Here is a 19367-nt window from a genome sequence, read left to right on the forward strand (position 1 = left end):
GACCATTTGTTAAACTTTTTTGCTATTCGTGGGTGCGACTTTTTCATGCACGATTCAGCTCCATGTCACAAGTCAAGAAAGGTGACAAAATGGCTTCAGGATAATTGGATTGAGGTCCTCAACTGGCCTGGCAACAGTCCGGATCTAAATCCGATAGAAAAGAAAATCATGGCAGAGAAGCAGACGCCCAATCTGGAGAACCTCAAGACTGAACTGACAAATGTTTGGTGCAAAGAAATGTCCTTAGATTACTTTACAGATCTAAGTGATTCCACGCCAAATCGCATCCAACCGGTCCTGAAAAACAAGGTAAACATGATTTCGTATTAATGAATGGCATTTCATGAACAAACATTGTGATAAACTATGATTTCTATGTTTTTTAATACCTCGTGGGGGAAGTCCTAAGTCAATTTGCAATAGCTGTACAAATATATATATATATATATATATATATATATATATATATACTGTATATATATACTGTATATATATATATATATATATATATATATATATATATATATATACTGTGTTTGGCTGGGTGAGAATGCTCAGGCAGCTCCATGCACGGTCAATAGGAATCACACACTTTGGTGTGGGCTATCAGTGACATCAACAACAGACTTCTCTTAACCCCTTCATTATGGTGATGTTCTTTTAAATTCTTGTTATCCATAGATGTTTCTATTCAGCCTAGGAGAGATTTCCAGTGGCAGAGGACTTAATGAAGACACTATCAATCCCAAACATTTCTAAGTCCAGTCTTTTAAAGAAAGAGTGCCAAGGCATCTCAAAATGAACAGTTCTTGAATTTGGCTCTCTAGTATCATGTTTTACTTTTTCTTGGAAGGAACAATCTTGCAGGCTTCTAGCCTTTGGTTCTTCCTTCTCTGAATAAAACTGTTTGGATTAACAAGAATGAAATACATAATACACTACCAGGTTGATGGAACTGAGAATTTGAAGATGGATACTGTATGGTACTCAGAATCCAAAAGCTTCTCATAAACGGAGTAATGAAAATAATTAAATATTGCCTCTGATGGTGTATTATGCTTCATAACAATTGCTTTAACCCATTCTACGATCATGATTTCACAACCCCTTTAACAGGCATAGTAAAAATAGCAGCATTGTACGGTGTCTTAACTGTAAAGTAGCTACTAAATCAATAATGGTGTATAGTGGTGCTTGAATTGAATCTTAACTCTCAATACTGTTTGACTGTCTATAGTACACAGTAAATGATACTACAGAAACGTGATAATGAGTACGAGGTATGTGTTCAGTGTACCCTTGCTTTAACTTTTTCGGTTGCTGCTATGACATGCTAAGCCAACAGTGAGTATATGTTCTGTGTATCCTTATTTTTACTTCCAGTGCAGTGCTGGTATTAAGTATTTATTCTGTATATCCTTGCTTCTAGTTCCTGTGCTGTGTTGCTACGACATGCTGGGCCAAGAGTGACGTACTTGTGTGCTGGGTGTCTGAGGGGGAGTGGGAGCTCTATAAGTAACAGCAGAGGTGTGGGGGACTGGGGCAGGACCTGGTGGGGACCCATACATAGCTCCCTGCACCCCACCCACTGCCTGGTACACACCCCCACCTGGTACTCCACCCGCTGTGTAGTAACTCACACCACCGCCCATCCTGCAATAACTTCTATGAATTCACATGAAGACCTGCAAAGACTTAATACAATATAAAAGGAACCATGCAGTATGTAGTTTTCTATATGACATATTACTTTCTCAAGAATGCAATCAAAGACTTAATGTAATACAAAATAATGCTATATTAAGTCCTCATAATTGGTGATGTATGCCAAAATATCACACATTTTTCCATACAATTGATACTGTAAATCAGAAGGAAACTGGCAAATTAGCTTTTCAGGCAACAAAGAAACTTTATGAGGCAATTCTTTGTCATCGAGGTTTTAACAGCACAAAAGAGCATCAAATAAAAAAATTATAATGAGGGCTTACAATACCACAGTATGCAATTTTTGTACACAACATTAGTGTATTTAGTGACAAGCCAGGTAACTTAACAGATGTATACATTGTATTAATGGAACAAAGAAAATGGATCTTGGAAAAGCATACAGTAGTCTATAATTACAGTAGCAGACAAGAAGGATGTATGAAAAGAGGGCAGGTCACTGACTTACTGAGGAAAGGTGGTCGTGGAGGTGGAGGGTGTGAGGGTGTACTGCTGGAGGGTGCTGGGTACTGGCTGTGCTGGGGGAGGTATGGGGGCAGCTATACCAGCCCCCCCTGCAGTGGCTGGTAGATGGTAGTAGTAAGTAGTTCCCCCTGCTTCTTGCCCATTGCTGCTTCCTGCTACACTGCCCCCAGCTGGGTATGTCACAACTGTGTAGCCACCTGGTAAGTACCCCCCTCCTGGAGAGAGAGAGAGAGAGAGAGAGAGGAGGGAGAGAGAGAGAGAGAGAGAGAGAGGAGGGAGAGAGAGAGAGAGAGAGAGAGAGAGAGAGAGAGAGAGAGAGAGAGAGAGAAAGTCATCACTAACCATCCATACATTACCCAATCACGTACAGACCCATCAGTACCACAGAAGCAGTAATACATCACCAGATGATGATAATTAACCCTTTCAATCCTCTTACAAATTTAAATTTTATTCCTACTGCCACCAAACAATTCTAGGCTTATTCAACATGGAACACACATATACTAATGAATGGGTAATGAAGGCTATAGCTCACTCTTTCAGAATGAAAAGCCTACAAATCTGAATAAACTGTTTGGTGGTAACAATAATTTTTTAAAAAATCAACCGAATAAAGAGGTCAATATGCACCATTATCAACAGAAGACAACATTATTAAGTGAATCTGTAGTACCTGTATTTGTAAAAAGAATACTGAATGTTAGTGGTTGGTGGGGGGGATCATCCACTCACTCAACGTAGTGCTGCTTTGGGTGTCTGACCTTTCCTCTCTTCCTTCCTTCCTTCTGTCTTTCTTTCCTTCATTCTTTCCTCTTCTTTCTGCCTATGGGTGACTTTACACTCCTTCTTTTGTCTTTCTTTCCTTCATTGTTTCCTCTTCTTTCTGCCTATGGGTGACTTTACACTCCCACTTCTGTCTTTCTTTCCTTCATTCTTTCCTCTTCCTTTACTACGCCGGGTGGTAACCATATAACCAAATTATGGCATCTGGTGGTTTAGCAGGGTGCTCCAATAGGATTCAGCCTGTGTATGTTTATATCCAAGGGATGGTTGGGGTTTATTGCTCACGTAATGCCACTCAGGGATGAGTGTGGCTGGTCACTCACCTTAAGTGTCAGGACCAACTTGCCTAGCCCCGGGCTCCTATGCTCCTCATGGGGCAATGTAGGATTGGATGATGAATGGATGGATGGATATTAAATGTTATGAGAGAAGTTTTGTATTCTAAGAATGTTATACGCTGCCTTTCTAAACTGTCAATTCAGCTTATGTTTATCAAAAACATAAGGCACAGAACCTATACATGGAAACAGACAAATCTAATGGTGCTCCCCATCAAGGGGCATATAATAACAACTGTGATAAGCAGAACATAAAAAAAAAAAAAAAAAAATAAAATAAATAAATAAAAAAATGAATGATACGCAAAAGACCGACTGACAAATTACTGTACTATATAGAACCCTGGCAGTGTAACACTGAAGGTCACTGATGCATTAAAATACAATATAATTGTACAGTATCAAAAAAAAAAAAAAAAAAAAAAAAAAAAAAAAGCACATACCCCACACATTAAACTCCACAACATCTACAAAAAGGGCTGTGTTTCAAAATATCACAACTACTTTGATACAACTGGGGTGAAATTATCACCTTTAAAGGTAGCAATGGAATTCTAACTAGTAACATATGTTTCTGATTTACTCTGGATTTAATTAAAAAAAAAAAAAAAAAAAAAAAAAAGGAAAAAGGCAACATACAGTAATGGCACTACAATGGACAGCTTTTCCAAATTACTGTGAATTCAACAGCAAAAAAATATAAAAATTGCAACACATAACCTATGAATAATGTAAGAAATATACTGGAGCTGAAGTAGGATGCCTTTACATGGTGGTATGATATTCCCAGGTACAAACATGTATGGCTACACAAATGTCCCTCAACTCCCTCCTTGTCCCCCAAATGGAGGATGGTGAACTGCAGAAGAAGACCAGCTCCAGCCTGCAGTCCACCAGGTGCACATTCCCATGAGCACTGGACAACAACAGTGGCAACAACAACAGTAGCAAAAACAACAATAAATATGTTGGTGAACCTGGTGGTATGGGTGGAGTGTGGTCGATGGATGGGTGGTGTGGGGGTGGTGGTGGTCCTGGTGCTGGGGCGGGGACAGCAGCGGGTACCTGTTGGACCCCTGGGGCAGCCTGCACTGTGCCAGGGGCTGGCTGGACGGGGGCAGTCGGGTACTGGGGGTAAACATACTTGATGCTACCGTTCAGACCTGACACACCTCCTCCAGGCATGTAGTAAACTGGTTGCTGCAAGACAGTGAACAATGTGAACACCTGATGAAACAATATGTGTAAAGTATACTGTACTGCACATCATGTAGGGTGTTATGTCATGACTGATCAGGAGGCACATTTCAGGAACAGTATTGTGCAAATGACCAACTTACTTTTGAAAATGAACCTCAAAATTATCTGCCACAGAAGGAACACCTCCTTTTCTGCATGTAAATACTGTACGTACAAAAATCACATTGCAGCTGTTACTTCGGAGTGCTGTACAGAGAGATTTGAGGTGATATTTGACCCATATCTTATCTATCTGACCAGAAAACAGTGAACAAAGAACAAAATGAACTTTTGGATGTGTCCAGAACCATATTTGATATCCACAAAAATAATCAAGCCTGTGAGAATGCAGAGTACTTTTTATTTCATGCATTTGCTTAGGTACATACAGTAGAAGTACATGAAATTCAATTTTTTTGAGATTCTCATGTTTGTTCTCATGCTTTTTTGTTGCCTTGCCAATTAATTTATTTTTCAAGTTTGTGTTGTGATACTAACAACAACCAAAGAACATGAGCAACTGCCACACACATTATCTTTGGTTCGTCACTATCAGATCTTCCTCTCTCTGAACTTCCAACCTGTCTACAAGTTGCAAGATGTTTCCTCTTCTTGAAGGAGAATAAATCTACAGTAAATTCCCTATCATCCAGCATAACAGAGCCAAAGGCCTGCCAGATAATGTCAGAATGCTAGGTTATGCAAAAGTCCCTCCTCGGGACCCCTAACTCCCCAACCCTATAACACTCATCCAATGTCAAACCCCTACAAAATGCTTTAAAACATAAAAAAACAGCTGACTGATGTTCCTAGTAATAAAATACTGTAATGTAATGTTAAGTACACTGTAATTTAATGTCTATCTATCTATCTATCTATTGCCAGACGCCTCAATCCCGTTTGGGGTGGCCACAAACAAATCGCCTCCAAGTCGCCCTGTCTCCCGCCATTTCACTGCCCTGCTCCCAACTCACACCCCCCTCTCTCATATACCTCTCCACCCCATCCCTCCATCTCATCCTCGGCCTCCCCCTCCCTCTTCCCCCCTCCACCTCACTCACATACACTCTCTTCGTCAGTCTTTCACCCTCCATCCTCTCCACATGGCCAAACCACCTCAGTGTGTTCCTCATAACGCTTCCTATCACATCCACATCCACACCACAACGCTCCTTTATATCCTCATTCGTCAACCTGTCTCTCCACGTGACTCCACAGGCTCCTCTTAAATAACTCATTTCCACTGCTCTCACTCTTGACTTGTGTCCTTCCAACAATGTCCAAGCTTCACTTCCGTACGTTAGAGTTGGTATCACAATACTGTCATGTAGTAACTTTTTCACTTCCATGCTCACTTCCCTGTTTCTTATCACTGCTTTCAAGGAACCAGCAACCTTTCTTCCCTGCTGTACCCTTTCAAGCACTTCACCCTCCAAACCTCCATCCTTACTCATCACACTACCCAAATACTTAAACGTACTCACATTTTCCAATTCCTCACCATCCAACCTCGCTGTACATTCACTAACTTCACCTCTCTCAAAGACCATCACTTTACTCTTCCCTACATTCACCTTTAGGTTCCGTTTCTTACACGCTCTCTCAAACTCATCCACCAAGCCTTGCAGCTCCCCTTCGTCTTCACTCAACAACACAGTATCATCTGCAAACAACAGTACAGGGAGTTTCCAAACACTATCCTCTCTCACCAGGGCCACTCCAACATCCACTACCCTACCTTGTACCTCTTTTATTACCCCATCCATGTACAGATTGAACAACCATTTAATTTAATGTACAAAAGGAATTTCATGTTGACTATGGGGATAATACCAAAGTCCTCCCAGCTCAGAGACCTGTTTTCTTTCACCCAGAAGTAATGTATAGGCACATGCACTGTCTATCTATATACTTAGGCTGCTTCCCCCAATGAAAGGGGGGTAGCCGAGAGAGAACAGCACACTCCCGATTTATGCATCCACACACACACATTGCCGAGAGAGAACAACACACTCCTGATTAATGCATCAACACACACACACTGCCAAGAGAGAATGACACACTCCCGATTTACGCATCCACACACACACATCTACTCATATCTTGGCCCCAGGGGGAGAAGGAACAGATCCTCACCACACCACACTGCACGAGGGCCAACTGTGCAGTGCAATCAGCAACATCCGCAGCAGGGTCCAACAGTAGAGCTGGTTTACCCCTGCCACACCATAATGGACCCACCCCGTTACCCACAATCAACTGATCAGACCAAATGCAGGAAAATATCCCCTCCAGGCCACGTCACCATTTATTCATTCAAAATTTCTCTCCTGTCATCCCTATCACGTGCAGCCACTCTTCCTTGCTCTTCAGACACCCCTCTCGCATGTAACGCTCTCTTCACACTGTCCACCCATCCTATTCATGGTCTTCCTCTCAGCCTTACACCTCAAACATCAGATCCAACTATCTTTTTCACCAATCGCTCTTGTAAAACACTATAAATCATCAAAAAAGTTAAAAGACATTCTTAATATTGACATACTGTATGTACTGTGAAGCACACAGTAATTTTCAGTGCAGAAACACATTTGACACTGATGGTGGTGATAGTGATGATGATGATGGTGATGTAAAAGTATTATTGGAGAATACTATACAATAACGTCCAAAATAAACAATCAAAACTTCAAAAAAACAGAAAAACCATCAATAAAATGAAGCATGCTTCATGTGCTGTACTGTACTGTGTACACCATGGTGTACTTTCATGAATCGAAATTCTAGCAGATGACTCCGCCACACAGAACAAAACAAAACTTTCATCTCGTAGTAGCAAAGACAAACTTCACTTGGGAAGAAACAGTTGTCTAAATGATCTTATACTTTGTGCTAATGATTCCTTTGTGGCATGATTATTCCGCTTACTAAAATAAACATATTTTCATCAACTCTTCTTGCTTAGTAACACAATTTATTCAACTTTTTTTTTCCAATACACTTTCATTGGTGCCTTAGCAGAATACAGCTGCCACTTGTACAGTACAGAAATGTACACTTCAGTACACTGTATGCTATACTTAGAAGCACATGCATGAGGAGAGGAACAGCAATGGTGATGAATTCCATGATGAGAGAGGGGGAGGGGAAGGGACCAGTAAAATGTGTCAGAGAGCCACAGCAGCACTAGAAGTCCAGCCAGGTTCTGGAGGGAAACTCATTGCAACATTGCCAATAATAATAATGTTATGGATGAAACATAGGACGAAATGTATGCTCGTCTGCATATCGGTATCATAGCAACGGAGAAACACAATGGAAAGTAAGAGAACATCCACATTCCTGCTGCCAGCCAATGAAAATTCTGCAATAGAGAACAATCTCTTGAGAGTTACTGATGTAATATGTGGTTGACAAGGGGCCCACCAAGACATAATGTAACTTGGTGGTGGGATGAGGGTGTAGAAGCAGCAGTTAGGGAGAAAAGAAGGATTTTCCAAGAATAGAAGAAGGGTAGTAACAAGGAGAAATACTTGGCTGCCAAGCGTAGGGCTAGAAGAGAGGTATGCAGGGCAAAGTATGAGTCACAAAGACTTTTACTTGATAACCTAAATAATGGGGAAAGGAAAAATATGATATTTAAGGTGGCAAATCAGAAGAAGAGGAATAATCAGGAAATTATAGGCGCGCAGTGTGTGAAGAATGATGAAGGAAGGGTAGTGGTAAACAATGAGGTTATTAAAGATGCATGGAGAAAGCATGATAGCTGGTTGTTGAATGAGGAGTCTGACTGGGACAGGGAAGGTTTGGAGCCAGCAGATCCAGTGTTTGGGCCTTGGCCTTTGACTGATGCTGCTACTGTGAGTGAGGCAATAGGCAGGATGCAGAGGTAGAAGGCAGCAGGTGTGTCTGGACTGACTGCCGAAATGTTGAAGGCCTCAGGAGATATAGGGGTGAGGTTAGTCACTAACCTGATAAATATGATTATACATGAGTGTGTTGTCCCAGATGATTGGCTGAAGATTGTAACTGTAAATATGTATAAAGGGAAGGGTGATACCCTAGAAAGAGGAAATTATAGAGGTATAAAGCTTTCAGATCAGATAATGAAGGTAATGGAGAGAGTTCTAGAAGGTATGATTAGAGAAAGCGTGAATATTGATGAGATGCAGTTTGGATTTATGCCAGGCAGGGGAACCACTGATGCCATATTCACTGTTCGACAGCTTCAGGAAAAATATACTGGGAAGAAAAGTGATCTGTATTTTGTTTTTGTTGATTTGGAGAAGGTCTTTGACAGAATCCCTACAGAGGTGGTGAAGTGGGCAATGATAAAGCTTGGCTTGGAGGAGTGGCTGGTTAGGGTGGTTTTGGCTATGTATGTGGGTGCTCGCATCCAGGTAAGAGTGAATGGAGACTTGAATGATGAGTTTTCCGTGAACGTTGGTGTGCATCAGGGGTCAGTTTTGAGTTCCACGTTGTTTATCATGGTACTTGAAGCCATCTCATGTGACTTCAGAAATGGACTCCCGTGGGAGATGTTGTATGCTGATGATTTGGTGTTGACTGCAGAGAATGAAAGGGAGGCAGAGGAAAGATTTAGGAAATGGAGAGATGGTATGGGGCAAAAGGGCTTAAGGGTAAATGCAGATACAACAAAAGTGATGATATCTACGGTTGGTGGTGGTGCTGTCAAAGACGAGGAAGAGTGGCCACGTGCAGTTTGCCACATGGGCGTGGAAAGTAATTCCATCTTGTGCGGTGTTTGTGATAAATGGGTGCACAAGAGATGTAATAATATCAGAGGTAGGCTGCGAGATAATACTGATTTTATGTGTACAGCTTGTCGGGAAGAGCAGGTAGAAAGTGTCAGGCATGAAAGGATTGAACTTGCTGGTGAATCTCTTGAGTGTGTGGAAGAGTTTTGTTATTTGGGAGTCATGTGTGCTGGAGGCGGGGCTAGAGATAGCTCTGTGGCTAGGGTGAGAAGTGGTTGGAAGATGTTTAGGGAGCTCTTGCCTCTCCTGACACTGAGAGGACTCTACCTACGTGCTAAGGGGTCTTTGTATGCAGCATGTGTTAGGAGTGTGATGCTGTATGGTAGTGAGACCTGGGCAGTAAAGAAGGAGGATATTCGCAGGCTCAGATGTATAGAAATGACAATGATTAGGTGGATGTGTAGTGCATCCCTGCATGCAAGGTCTGGGGGGACTGGGTTTATGATGGAAGAGTTGAGAGGTAGGATGGGACTGGAGTGTATCAGTGTTGTGATGAGGAGTGGCAGATTGAGATGGTTTGGGCATGTGGAGAGGATGGGGGATGATAACTGGGTAAGGAAGGTGAGAAGTGTTAATATTGGGGGTGGGGTTATGAGGGGTAGACCGAGAAAGACATGGGACGAGGTCATTAAGTGTGACCTCAGGGTTATGGGACTGAACAGGGAGGCTGCAATAGATCGCGCAGCATGGACAACCGCCATTAGGTGACCAAGGTCGACGCATGCAAGCATGTTGGAGCCTTTAAAAACGAATCGAGAATTCTCCCTCCCCTGCCTTTACCAATCAAATTTCTTCTATTCCCTGGCACTGCATCTCCCCACCAACACCCTGTGAGCTGCTAGGGCCACCAACTGTCAACCCTCCCTCCCTCCCTCACTTTCATATTACAGTACAGCATAATCCCATTCTTTTTGTGTACTTTCCTTCCTCCTCTGTCTTTCTTTCCTTAACTCCTTCCTCTTCCTTCTGTCTACGGGTGACTTTACACTAAGTGACAAGCCAAATGGTTTTCTGTACACCAGGAAGCCATTTACTATGCTGGGTGGTAACCATATAACCAAATTATGGCACCTGGTGGTTTAACGGGTAACTAAGGCACTCCAATCAGATTAAGCAAGTGCAGGTTTATATCCAAAAGATGGTTGGGGTTTACTTCTTTTTTTTTTTTTTATGTGCAATGCCACTCAGGAATGAATGAGGCTGGTCACTCTTATCTTAAATGTCAGGACCAACTTGCTTAACCCTGGGGTTCTATGCTCCTCAAGGGGCAACACAGGATAAGATGATGATGATGATTTCTTTATTTTCTTTTTTTGTGATTATGACAACAACTGTCTCATGCACGATAATAATGTATTTTTAGCCAGAAGAAAGGGTCCTTCCGGATAGCATCAAACATTTTATGCTTACTTCTGGGTACTATTTTAATTCAGCCACCGGCTATGCTGGATAATGTCGTATGCCGGGTAATGCTGAGACGGATGATCAGGAATTTACTGTACCAACAAAAGGGGTGTTATTCCAGACTTAGCCCAACACTTACTGGCCTTTGAAGAAGTGCAAACATTCCAACACAGTCAATTAAAAAAAAATGTGAAGATGAAGTTACTTCGTTTGATGGATGAAGGCTCACATGCATTGAAACAAGGCATGCAGGCTGCAAAAACCAAGAATTTTGTTGGGGGAAAAAAAAAAAAATGATATTATTGCATACCACTGATCTGTCTGTGTGTCGCTGTAAGAAGGAAATGAAAGTTCCACGACAAAAGCATGCCTTTCTAAACAACCAGAGAACCATGCGGAATAAACAAATTGGTGGAGTAGGATGGAAGGTGACCAAATCATGAAGAGAAGGAAAGCAAGAGAAGATCAGATGCAAGAAAAACAAGAAAGAGCAGAGAGAAAAATGGAAAAAGAGAGAGGTGGCATCTTCTGCAGATGTGGTTGAATTAACTCCAACAGAATCAGCCTCAAGTGAAGAAACTTTTGAAGATGGGTGGATGGGCAACACTGCCATGCAGAGACACAGGACATTTCAAGAATTCCCTTTTTAGCTTTGGAAGCAGATTGGTATTGTGTGTTGAAAAGGGTTGCAGCAGCTATCATTACCATTGCATCAGTTGACCACAGCATCATTAGTTCTGGAGATCACAGAAATGTAATCAACCATCACAAAGAATGGAGAGCACAACAGAAGGTAAACAGGGATCTAAGGGAAGCAGCAACCTACCAGGATGAGGAAATCATTGCTCTGTTTTTTGATGGACAGAGGGACATGACACCAATCAAGGAGAAAAATGGGAACAAGTGGTACTGGACAAAGGAAGTTGAAGACCACTACGTGCTAGTTGGAGAACCTGGAATCTTCTATCTAGACCATCTGACACTGAAACGTGAACTGGCACTGCCATTGTGGAAGGACTTCAGAATTCAATTGAAGAAATGGATATTGCAGATAACTGCGGTGGGAGCCAATAGCACAGCCACAAACAAAGGACGGAAAAATGGAGGTATTCATCAGCTAGAGTCCCACCTCGGTCGTCCTTTGCAGTGGTTCATCTGCAGTCTGCATTTAAATAAACTTCCACTTTGCCACTTGTGCATGAAACTCACTGGCCCAACCGAAAATGCAACACAATGGAAAAGTTCAATTGGCAAAGCTTTGGCTAAGTGTAAAAGTTTGCCACTTTCACCTACAGGTATTCAGTGTATTGCTAAAGGCCCCCTTCTTCCATACGTTGACCTTAAAGAACTGAGTCGTGATCAACCCTACCTCTATAAATTTATCAAAGCTGTAAGGAATGGTGTCACAGATGAAGATCTATGGGAGAAGCCTGTGCCAATGTCACATGCAAGATGGCTTACGACTGCCAGTAGAATTTGTCGGCTATATACAGCAATGGAACAGAGTAGTGATGAACTGCACTGTACTCACTTACAGAGTTTGTTGTGTGCTACTATGGACCCATGTGGTTCAGCATCAACTGTCATCCAAAATGCACAGATGGGCCAATACATCTACTGAAGCAAATCAAGCTACTGCAATTACTGCCACCTGCCTCTAGGACTGTTGCTTGATGGGTAAACCAAAGAAATGCATTTTGGGCTCACCCTGAAAATTTTTTTATTGGCAATGCTAGCAGATATAGATTGGGCCAACTGGAAATCGGCCACAGACAGAATCAAAACCATTTGACAAACCCATAACCATACACACCAACATATCAGAGAATTTAGGTCACCAAAGATCAATCAATGTGCAAGTGATCTGAAGGATTTACTTCCACCAGTTGAGGAATGCATAATGAAACCACCAATAACGATGCACTTGTCTGATGAAGAGCTCAATAAGATCAGTGAAAAGCCCTTTATTATCCAGATAGCATGTCACTCACAAGTGAGGAATGCAGTGTCAGGATGGTAACAGAAGCATCTGGAGCAGTATATGGAAAGGCTGCAAGAGACAGCTACATCAGAGCAGTATTCAAGTCCCGTGATTTAACACCGTCCTTCAAAACTAAGCAAGATTTTAATGTCATTTACTCAATAAAAGTCATCATCTACACTATTTTTTTATCCTAAAAATAACATTTTATATTGTTGGACAATATATAGGGGAAATGATGTCTCAAGACCTTGGGAAATTGGTGTCCAAAAGTTATGGCTAAAGAACAAAATTCACAATTTTCCCATGCAAAAAAGGAAGTACTGAACTTGTTACAGTGAATTTTTGTTTTAATGTTTTAATTCAGGCAAGTCCATTGAACAAAATTTGAAATGTGCCTGTTGATCTGTTACACTTTGCCCAATGACATTATGCCCTAATATAGTCATCCCCCCTTTTTTTTTTTTCTGGTTTTGACTATCCCCAGTTTTGGTTATTTACAGATAAATGATCCAGCAGGAAATAGTTTCAGGTGCACTGCAGAACTATTTAATAAAATCTGTTGCTAAATCATGTAACAATAGATTTAAACAAGTACATTTTAATATCTGGTGATGCTTTGGGGGACTTAAAAAGGGTCTCTAGGCAATCACAAAGTTAAATTATAGTTGTGGGGACTCTGTTGGTTTGGTATTCATTATTTACAGATTTTCGTCACTTGCAGGTGTGTCTGCTTCTTAACAACTGAGAAAAGTAAGAGATGCCTGTTAGAAACTGAAGGACAACACTGTAAACCTAACAGATTTTTTCAATACAGTCATTACTCATTTTACATTTTACGATGGGATTACGTCAGGTCCCACCTTATTGTACTGTATACCGATTTTATCGTAAATCGGTATATTGAAAACCCATTATAAAAGAGGGGTTACATCAACTCAACTTCCCAAACTCACCTAACCAGACTGAACCATAAATGACAACCCACCTTCATTCCTTCCTGTGTTGGTCCAAGTCGTCTCCAAGTCGTCCCCCATGAGGCTGGGGGAGAGCCTGTGCTTACAGGCACTAGTGGTCAGCTTCTGAGTCAGACAGGAACAGGTTAGGGGGAGGGGAATCCAGCCCATACCTGCACCAACTTCAGCACTGGGACCCATACCTGCACCAACCACAGCACTGGGGCCTACACTGGCACTGACCTTACCACTGGGCACAAAAATCCACAGTATTGTAGTACGATGTTTGGCTGAGAAGTGACGATAACAGGAAGGCACACATGAACACGTTGAAAAGACAGGGCTTTGAAGGGGTGGCAGGACCTGAACCATAACAATGCCTGCACGCCAGGGCCGCCATCTTGCCTGAGACAAGCGACAGTCACCTTGCGTGTGCCTGGAGCTTTCTGATGGCAAAATCGTTATAGCGGGAAATTTACTGTAAATCGAATTTTGGGGTGGAACTTTTCTATTATCGTTGCAGCGAAATATCGTAAACAGAAACATCGTAAAACGAGTAATGACTGTACAGCACAATACTGTAAAGTACTGTAATCCTTTTCCTATCCCTATACCAAAGGCCAACTGTTTACTTAATGCAGCAACCTTACACACAAAAAAACTTTAACGTCATCAAAGGAAATACAATTACAGTAATCCCTCCAATAACTGATGTAACTGAGCCAAAGGCATGTCCGGAAATTGGGTTTGTCCGGGAATTAGGAAAATGCCTCCTGGACAGGTGCCCAGCCTAACTCAGAAAACCACCTAATTCCCTACTGGACATGCATAGCACCTATTTAAGACCTTATTTACACAAATAAGGGACAGAAAGCATGACATAAATGAAAAGGAACCAGAGAAAGAGGAATCAGAAGTGAGTATGGAAAATATTTAGCAGTGTACAGGGTACTGTCCTCTTATAGTTTCTATCCTTCTATCTGTGCCTTCATCTATAGCTTCCTTTCTGGTCGTTCTAATGCCACTGTTGTAGACGGCCATTGTTCTTCTCCTAGATCTATCAACAATGGTGTTCCTAAGGGCTCTGTCCTATCACTGACTCTCTTCGTTTTATTCATCAATGACCTTCTAAGCTGTACATTTAACCCTATCCACTCATACGCTGATGATTCCACCCTTCACTTTTCCATTCGGTTCCTGCAATGTCCATCTCAGCAGTTACTTCAACAAACAAGGGATGAGGCTATAGCAAACCTATTGTTTGCCTTGGCTCGTATCTCTGACTGGGGTAAAAATAATCTTGATGTCTTTAATGCATCAAAAACTCAGTTTTTACACCTATCAACCTGACACAATCTTCCACATGAGTACCCACTAATATTTAATAATATCCAGCTCAATCCTACATCATCCTTGAACATGCTTGGGGTTTCATTCACTCGGGACTTATCTTGGAAAGATTATATTGCATCTCTTGCACAATCTGCTTCCAAGAGATTATAGGTGTGCTAAGTCGACTCTGTACCTTCTTTACCCCTGCACAGTTGTTGACTTTATACACGGGTTTTATTCGCCCCTGTATAGAGTACAACTCTCGTGTGGGGAGGCTCCCCACATACAGCTCTTCTCAATAGTGTAGAGTCAAAGGCTTTTCGTCTCATCAACTCTCCTTCTCTTAATGGCTCCCTTCAACCTCTGCCTCTTTGCCGCACTGTTGCATCTTTATCTCTTTTCTATCGCTACTTCAATGGTCACTGCTCCTCTGAACTGTCTGCATGCATTCCTCCACCTCTACAACAGGCAGGTAGCACCCGTCTAGCAACAAACTCTCATCCCTTTTCTGTCCAACTCTCTAATGCAAGAGTTCACCGTTACTCCCAGTCCTTCATTCATGCAACAGGTCAACTCTGGAACTGTCTCCCTCTGTCTGTATTTCCTACTTCCTATAATCTCCAGTCTTTCAAACGCAGTGTGTCCAGGCATCTTGAAATGAACGTATCTTGAATTTGGCTCTCCTTCGTAGTTCTTTTTTTTTTTTTTTTTTTTTCTTGGAAGGAATGGTTTGTGGGCCCCTGGCCTTTGGTTCCTACTTTCTTGCATAAAAAAAAAAAAAAAAAAAAATTTACAACACGTCCGTGGCCATTTCGAAGATTAACCCGCCCTCTCTAAGGCTCTGGCAGTGGTGAAAATGCTCTTGATGCACGTACAATAATCCTGTGTTGTGTTGCACTTAATCCTTTGCACTGCAAATTATAACTGATTAACCCCTTAACTGCGGGGCGTGGCCATTTCGAAGATTAACCCGCCCTCTCTAAGGCTCTGGCAGTGGTGAAAATGCTCTTGATGCACATACAATAATCCTGTGTTGTGTTGCACTTAATCCTTTGCACTGCAAATTATAACTGATTAACCCCTTAACTGCGGGGCGTCACTTTCGTGACGCTCGGGAGCAAGGGATCGTACCGCGGAACGTCACTTTTGTGATTCTGTTATTTTGAATTTGCCCGGGCTTTCAAGTGGTGGCTTGTATCATCTATCAGTACTACCAGTGTCCAGCTATACTCAGTTCTGCTAATGTCATCTGTACTCCCATCCACTGTTGACAATTTAGCCGTTTTTCTCCTGTCCTTGACTCCCTCCGTACCTCCCTTCCATTACCCTCTCCTCCCACCTGACCAGCTGCACTGCGCAACACAAATCCTCGACGGATTTTTCCACTCATTTTATCCATTGAAATGTGCCCTATGCCCTATTCTTACACAAAATAATATATAAATGAAAGAGAAAAGGTAATTAATACTGCCATGCATCTGGAATGGGGTAATTATCACCTGGCAAACATCTCACGTGCACTCATTTGCTAATTTTCCCTGTTTATTTCCCCTTGAAATATGCCGTATGACCTGTTCTCATAATAAAAATATATATAAGAAAGGAAGGGAGAAGCCTAAGTGATATTTACATTCACCTGGAACTACATAATTTATTATGTATTGTCTAGATTTCCTGCCAATCATTTCATAGCATATAAATTAGCAGCTGTCACCATGCTGTCACTGTCAACCCTTCACTGCCCCTAGGCCACAACATTCAGTTTACTGTCGTCTTTTATGGTGAAACCACATCGGATTCGCACCTGTCCAATTCCGCCGCTTTTAGCCCCATGCAAAGGGCCCTGTGACTTCTACCCCTACTAAACCTCATGTGGGAAAGGGTAAAGGGCTAAGTGACTCTGCTGTGGAACATGAACTGGCTAATTTATCAATGATAATGATGGACGGTGACTACGATCTTTCTGGTGACTCAAAAACAGTGAAGGTGGAAATGTAAATAATGTGTAAATACTGTGTAAACAGCAAGTGAAAGCAATGAATGTAAATAAAACTGAGCAGTGGAAAATAGTTTTATAAGTTACTGCAAGTGACAGTGCATAACATAGTGTAAATAAAATAGAAATGTAAATAATGTAAATAAAATAGAGAATGTAAATAGAAATGTAAATCTATCCATCTATCTATTGCCAGACGCCTCAATTCCGTTTGGGGTGGCCACAAACAAATCGCCTCCACGTCGCCCTGTCCCCCGCCATTTCACTGCCCTGCTCCCAACTCACACCCCCCTCTCTCATATACCTCTCCACCCCATCCCTCCATCTCATCCTCGGCCTCCCCCTCCCTCTTCCCCCCTCCACCTCACTCACATACACTCTCTTCGTCAGTCTTTCACCCTACATCCTCTCCACATGGCTAAACCACCTCAGTGTGTTCCTCATAACGCTTCCTATCACATCCACATCAACGCCACAACGTTCCTTTATATCCTCATTCGTCAGCCAGTCTCTCCATGTGACTCCACAGGCTCCTCTTAAATAACTCATTTCCACTGCTCTCACTCTTGACTTGTGTCCTTCCAACAACGTCCACGCTTCACTTCCATACGTTAGAGTTGGTATCACGATACTGTAGTAACTTTTTCACTTCCATGCTCACTTCCCTGTTTCTTATCACTGCTTTCAAAGAACCAGCAACCTTTCTTCCCTGCTGTACCCTTTCAAGTACTTCACCCTCCAAACCTCCATCCTTACTCATCACACTATCCAAGAACTTAAACGTACTCACATTTTCCAATTCCTCACCATCCAACCTCACTGTACAATCACTAACTTCACCTCTCTCAAAGACCATCACTTTACTCTTCCCTACATTCACCTTTAGATTCCATTTCTTACACACTCTCCCAAATTCATCCACCAAGCCTTGCAGCTACCCTTCGTCTTCACTCAACAACACAGTATCATCTGCAAACAACAGTACAGGGAGTTTCCAAACACTATCCTCTCTCACCAGGGCCACTCCAACATCCACTACCCCACCTTGTACTTCATTTATTACCCCATCCATGAACAGATTGAACAACCATGGAGACATGACACATCCCTGTTTCAACCCAACCTCCAAAGAGAAAAATTCACTTAGTTCACCATCCACACGCACTGCAGCCTTAGCACCATCATACATACTCTTCACAGCATTCAACAACTTCCCATCTACTCCATATATTCTTAATACTTTCCACAATCCTTGTCTATCCACCCTGTCATATGCTTTCTCCAAATCCATGAAAGCCGCATACAACTTCTTTCCCTTCTCTAGAAACTTTTCCACTAAAGATCTAAGAATGAATATCTGATCTACACAACCTCTTCCCTTCCTAAAGCCTCCCTGTTCTTCTCCAACTAATTTTTCTGTTCTTTCTCTAACTCTGTCAATATGTATCCTACCATACACTTTTCCTATTATACTAAGAAGACAAATGCCCCTATGATTACCACACACTTCTTTTTCCTCTTTTCCTTTGTACAAGGGAATAATTATACCTGACTTCCAATCCTCCGGGACTCTACCTTCCTCCCAGGCCAATCTACACATCTTCCACATCCATTCTACTACTATCTCTCCTCCATGCCTCTACCTTCCTCCCAGGCCAATCTACACATCTTCCACATCCATTCTACTACTATCTCTCCTCCATGCTTCAGCATTTCACCACACTCCATCAATTCCTGGGGCTTTCCCCGATTTAACCTTCTTCAATGCTTCCACAACTTCTATCCTACTGACTTCTTCCTGTCTTCTCACCTCCCTCCTTCTCCCAGCCATTCCCCAGCCACTTATATTCGCATTACTTCCATCCTCTATGTTCAACAATTCCTTAAAGTGTTCTTTCCATCTGCTCACTTTTTCTCCCTTCTTCACTAGTAATCTACCATTTTTATCTTTCACTCCCCTGCTAACTTCACTTCAACCCTGTCTTACTCTTTTCACCTCTTTCCAGAACATTTTCTTACAGTCCCTCCACTTTACACTCAAATTCCTTCCAAATTCCTCATCCACTCTCTTCTTACTCTCTCTTACTGATCTTTTCACCTCTCTATTTCTTTCTACATATAACTCTCTCTTCCGCCTCTCAACTTCTTCCACGCCCCTATTTCTCATCCATTCATTGTATGCTTTCTTCTTTTGTGCCACAGCCTGTCTCACCTCTTCAGTTCACCACGCTGTTCCTTGCACCCCCCTCCATCTTCTCTTCCTTCCACACACCACATCACATGCTGCACATATTTCTTCTGTAAATATCCTACACACACCTTCCAAGTCCCCCATCTGCTCCAATTCATATTTGCCCAATCGTT

At 42.1% G+C, this 19367-nt stretch overlaps 1 protein-coding gene across 1 annotated transcript in view; it reads right to left on the reverse strand.

Annotated features, from left to right (window-relative positions):
- enc (R3H domain containing protein encore) overlaps positions 1–19367 on the reverse strand; it is a 187570-nt gene that overhangs the window by 23165 nt on the left and 145038 nt on the right. The window contains exons 17-19 of the mRNA XM_080279461.1: positions 4295–4517; positions 2177–2408; positions 1476–1653 (exon numbers count right to left, since the gene is read on the reverse strand). Of these exons, the coding sequence (XP_080135587.1) occupies positions 1476–1653; positions 2177–2408; positions 4295–4517 (633 nt within the window). The remainder of the gene's footprint in view (positions 1–1475; positions 1654–2176; positions 2409–4294; positions 4518–19367) is intronic.

Source organism: Coenobita brevimanus, chromosome 78, assembly GCF_032717465.1.
Source record: "Coenobita brevimanus isolate Jiangsu-jjx chromosome 78, ASM3271746v2, whole genome shotgun sequence".
Classification (NCBI taxonomy): domain Eukaryota; kingdom Metazoa; phylum Arthropoda; class Malacostraca; order Decapoda; family Coenobitidae; genus Coenobita; species Coenobita brevimanus.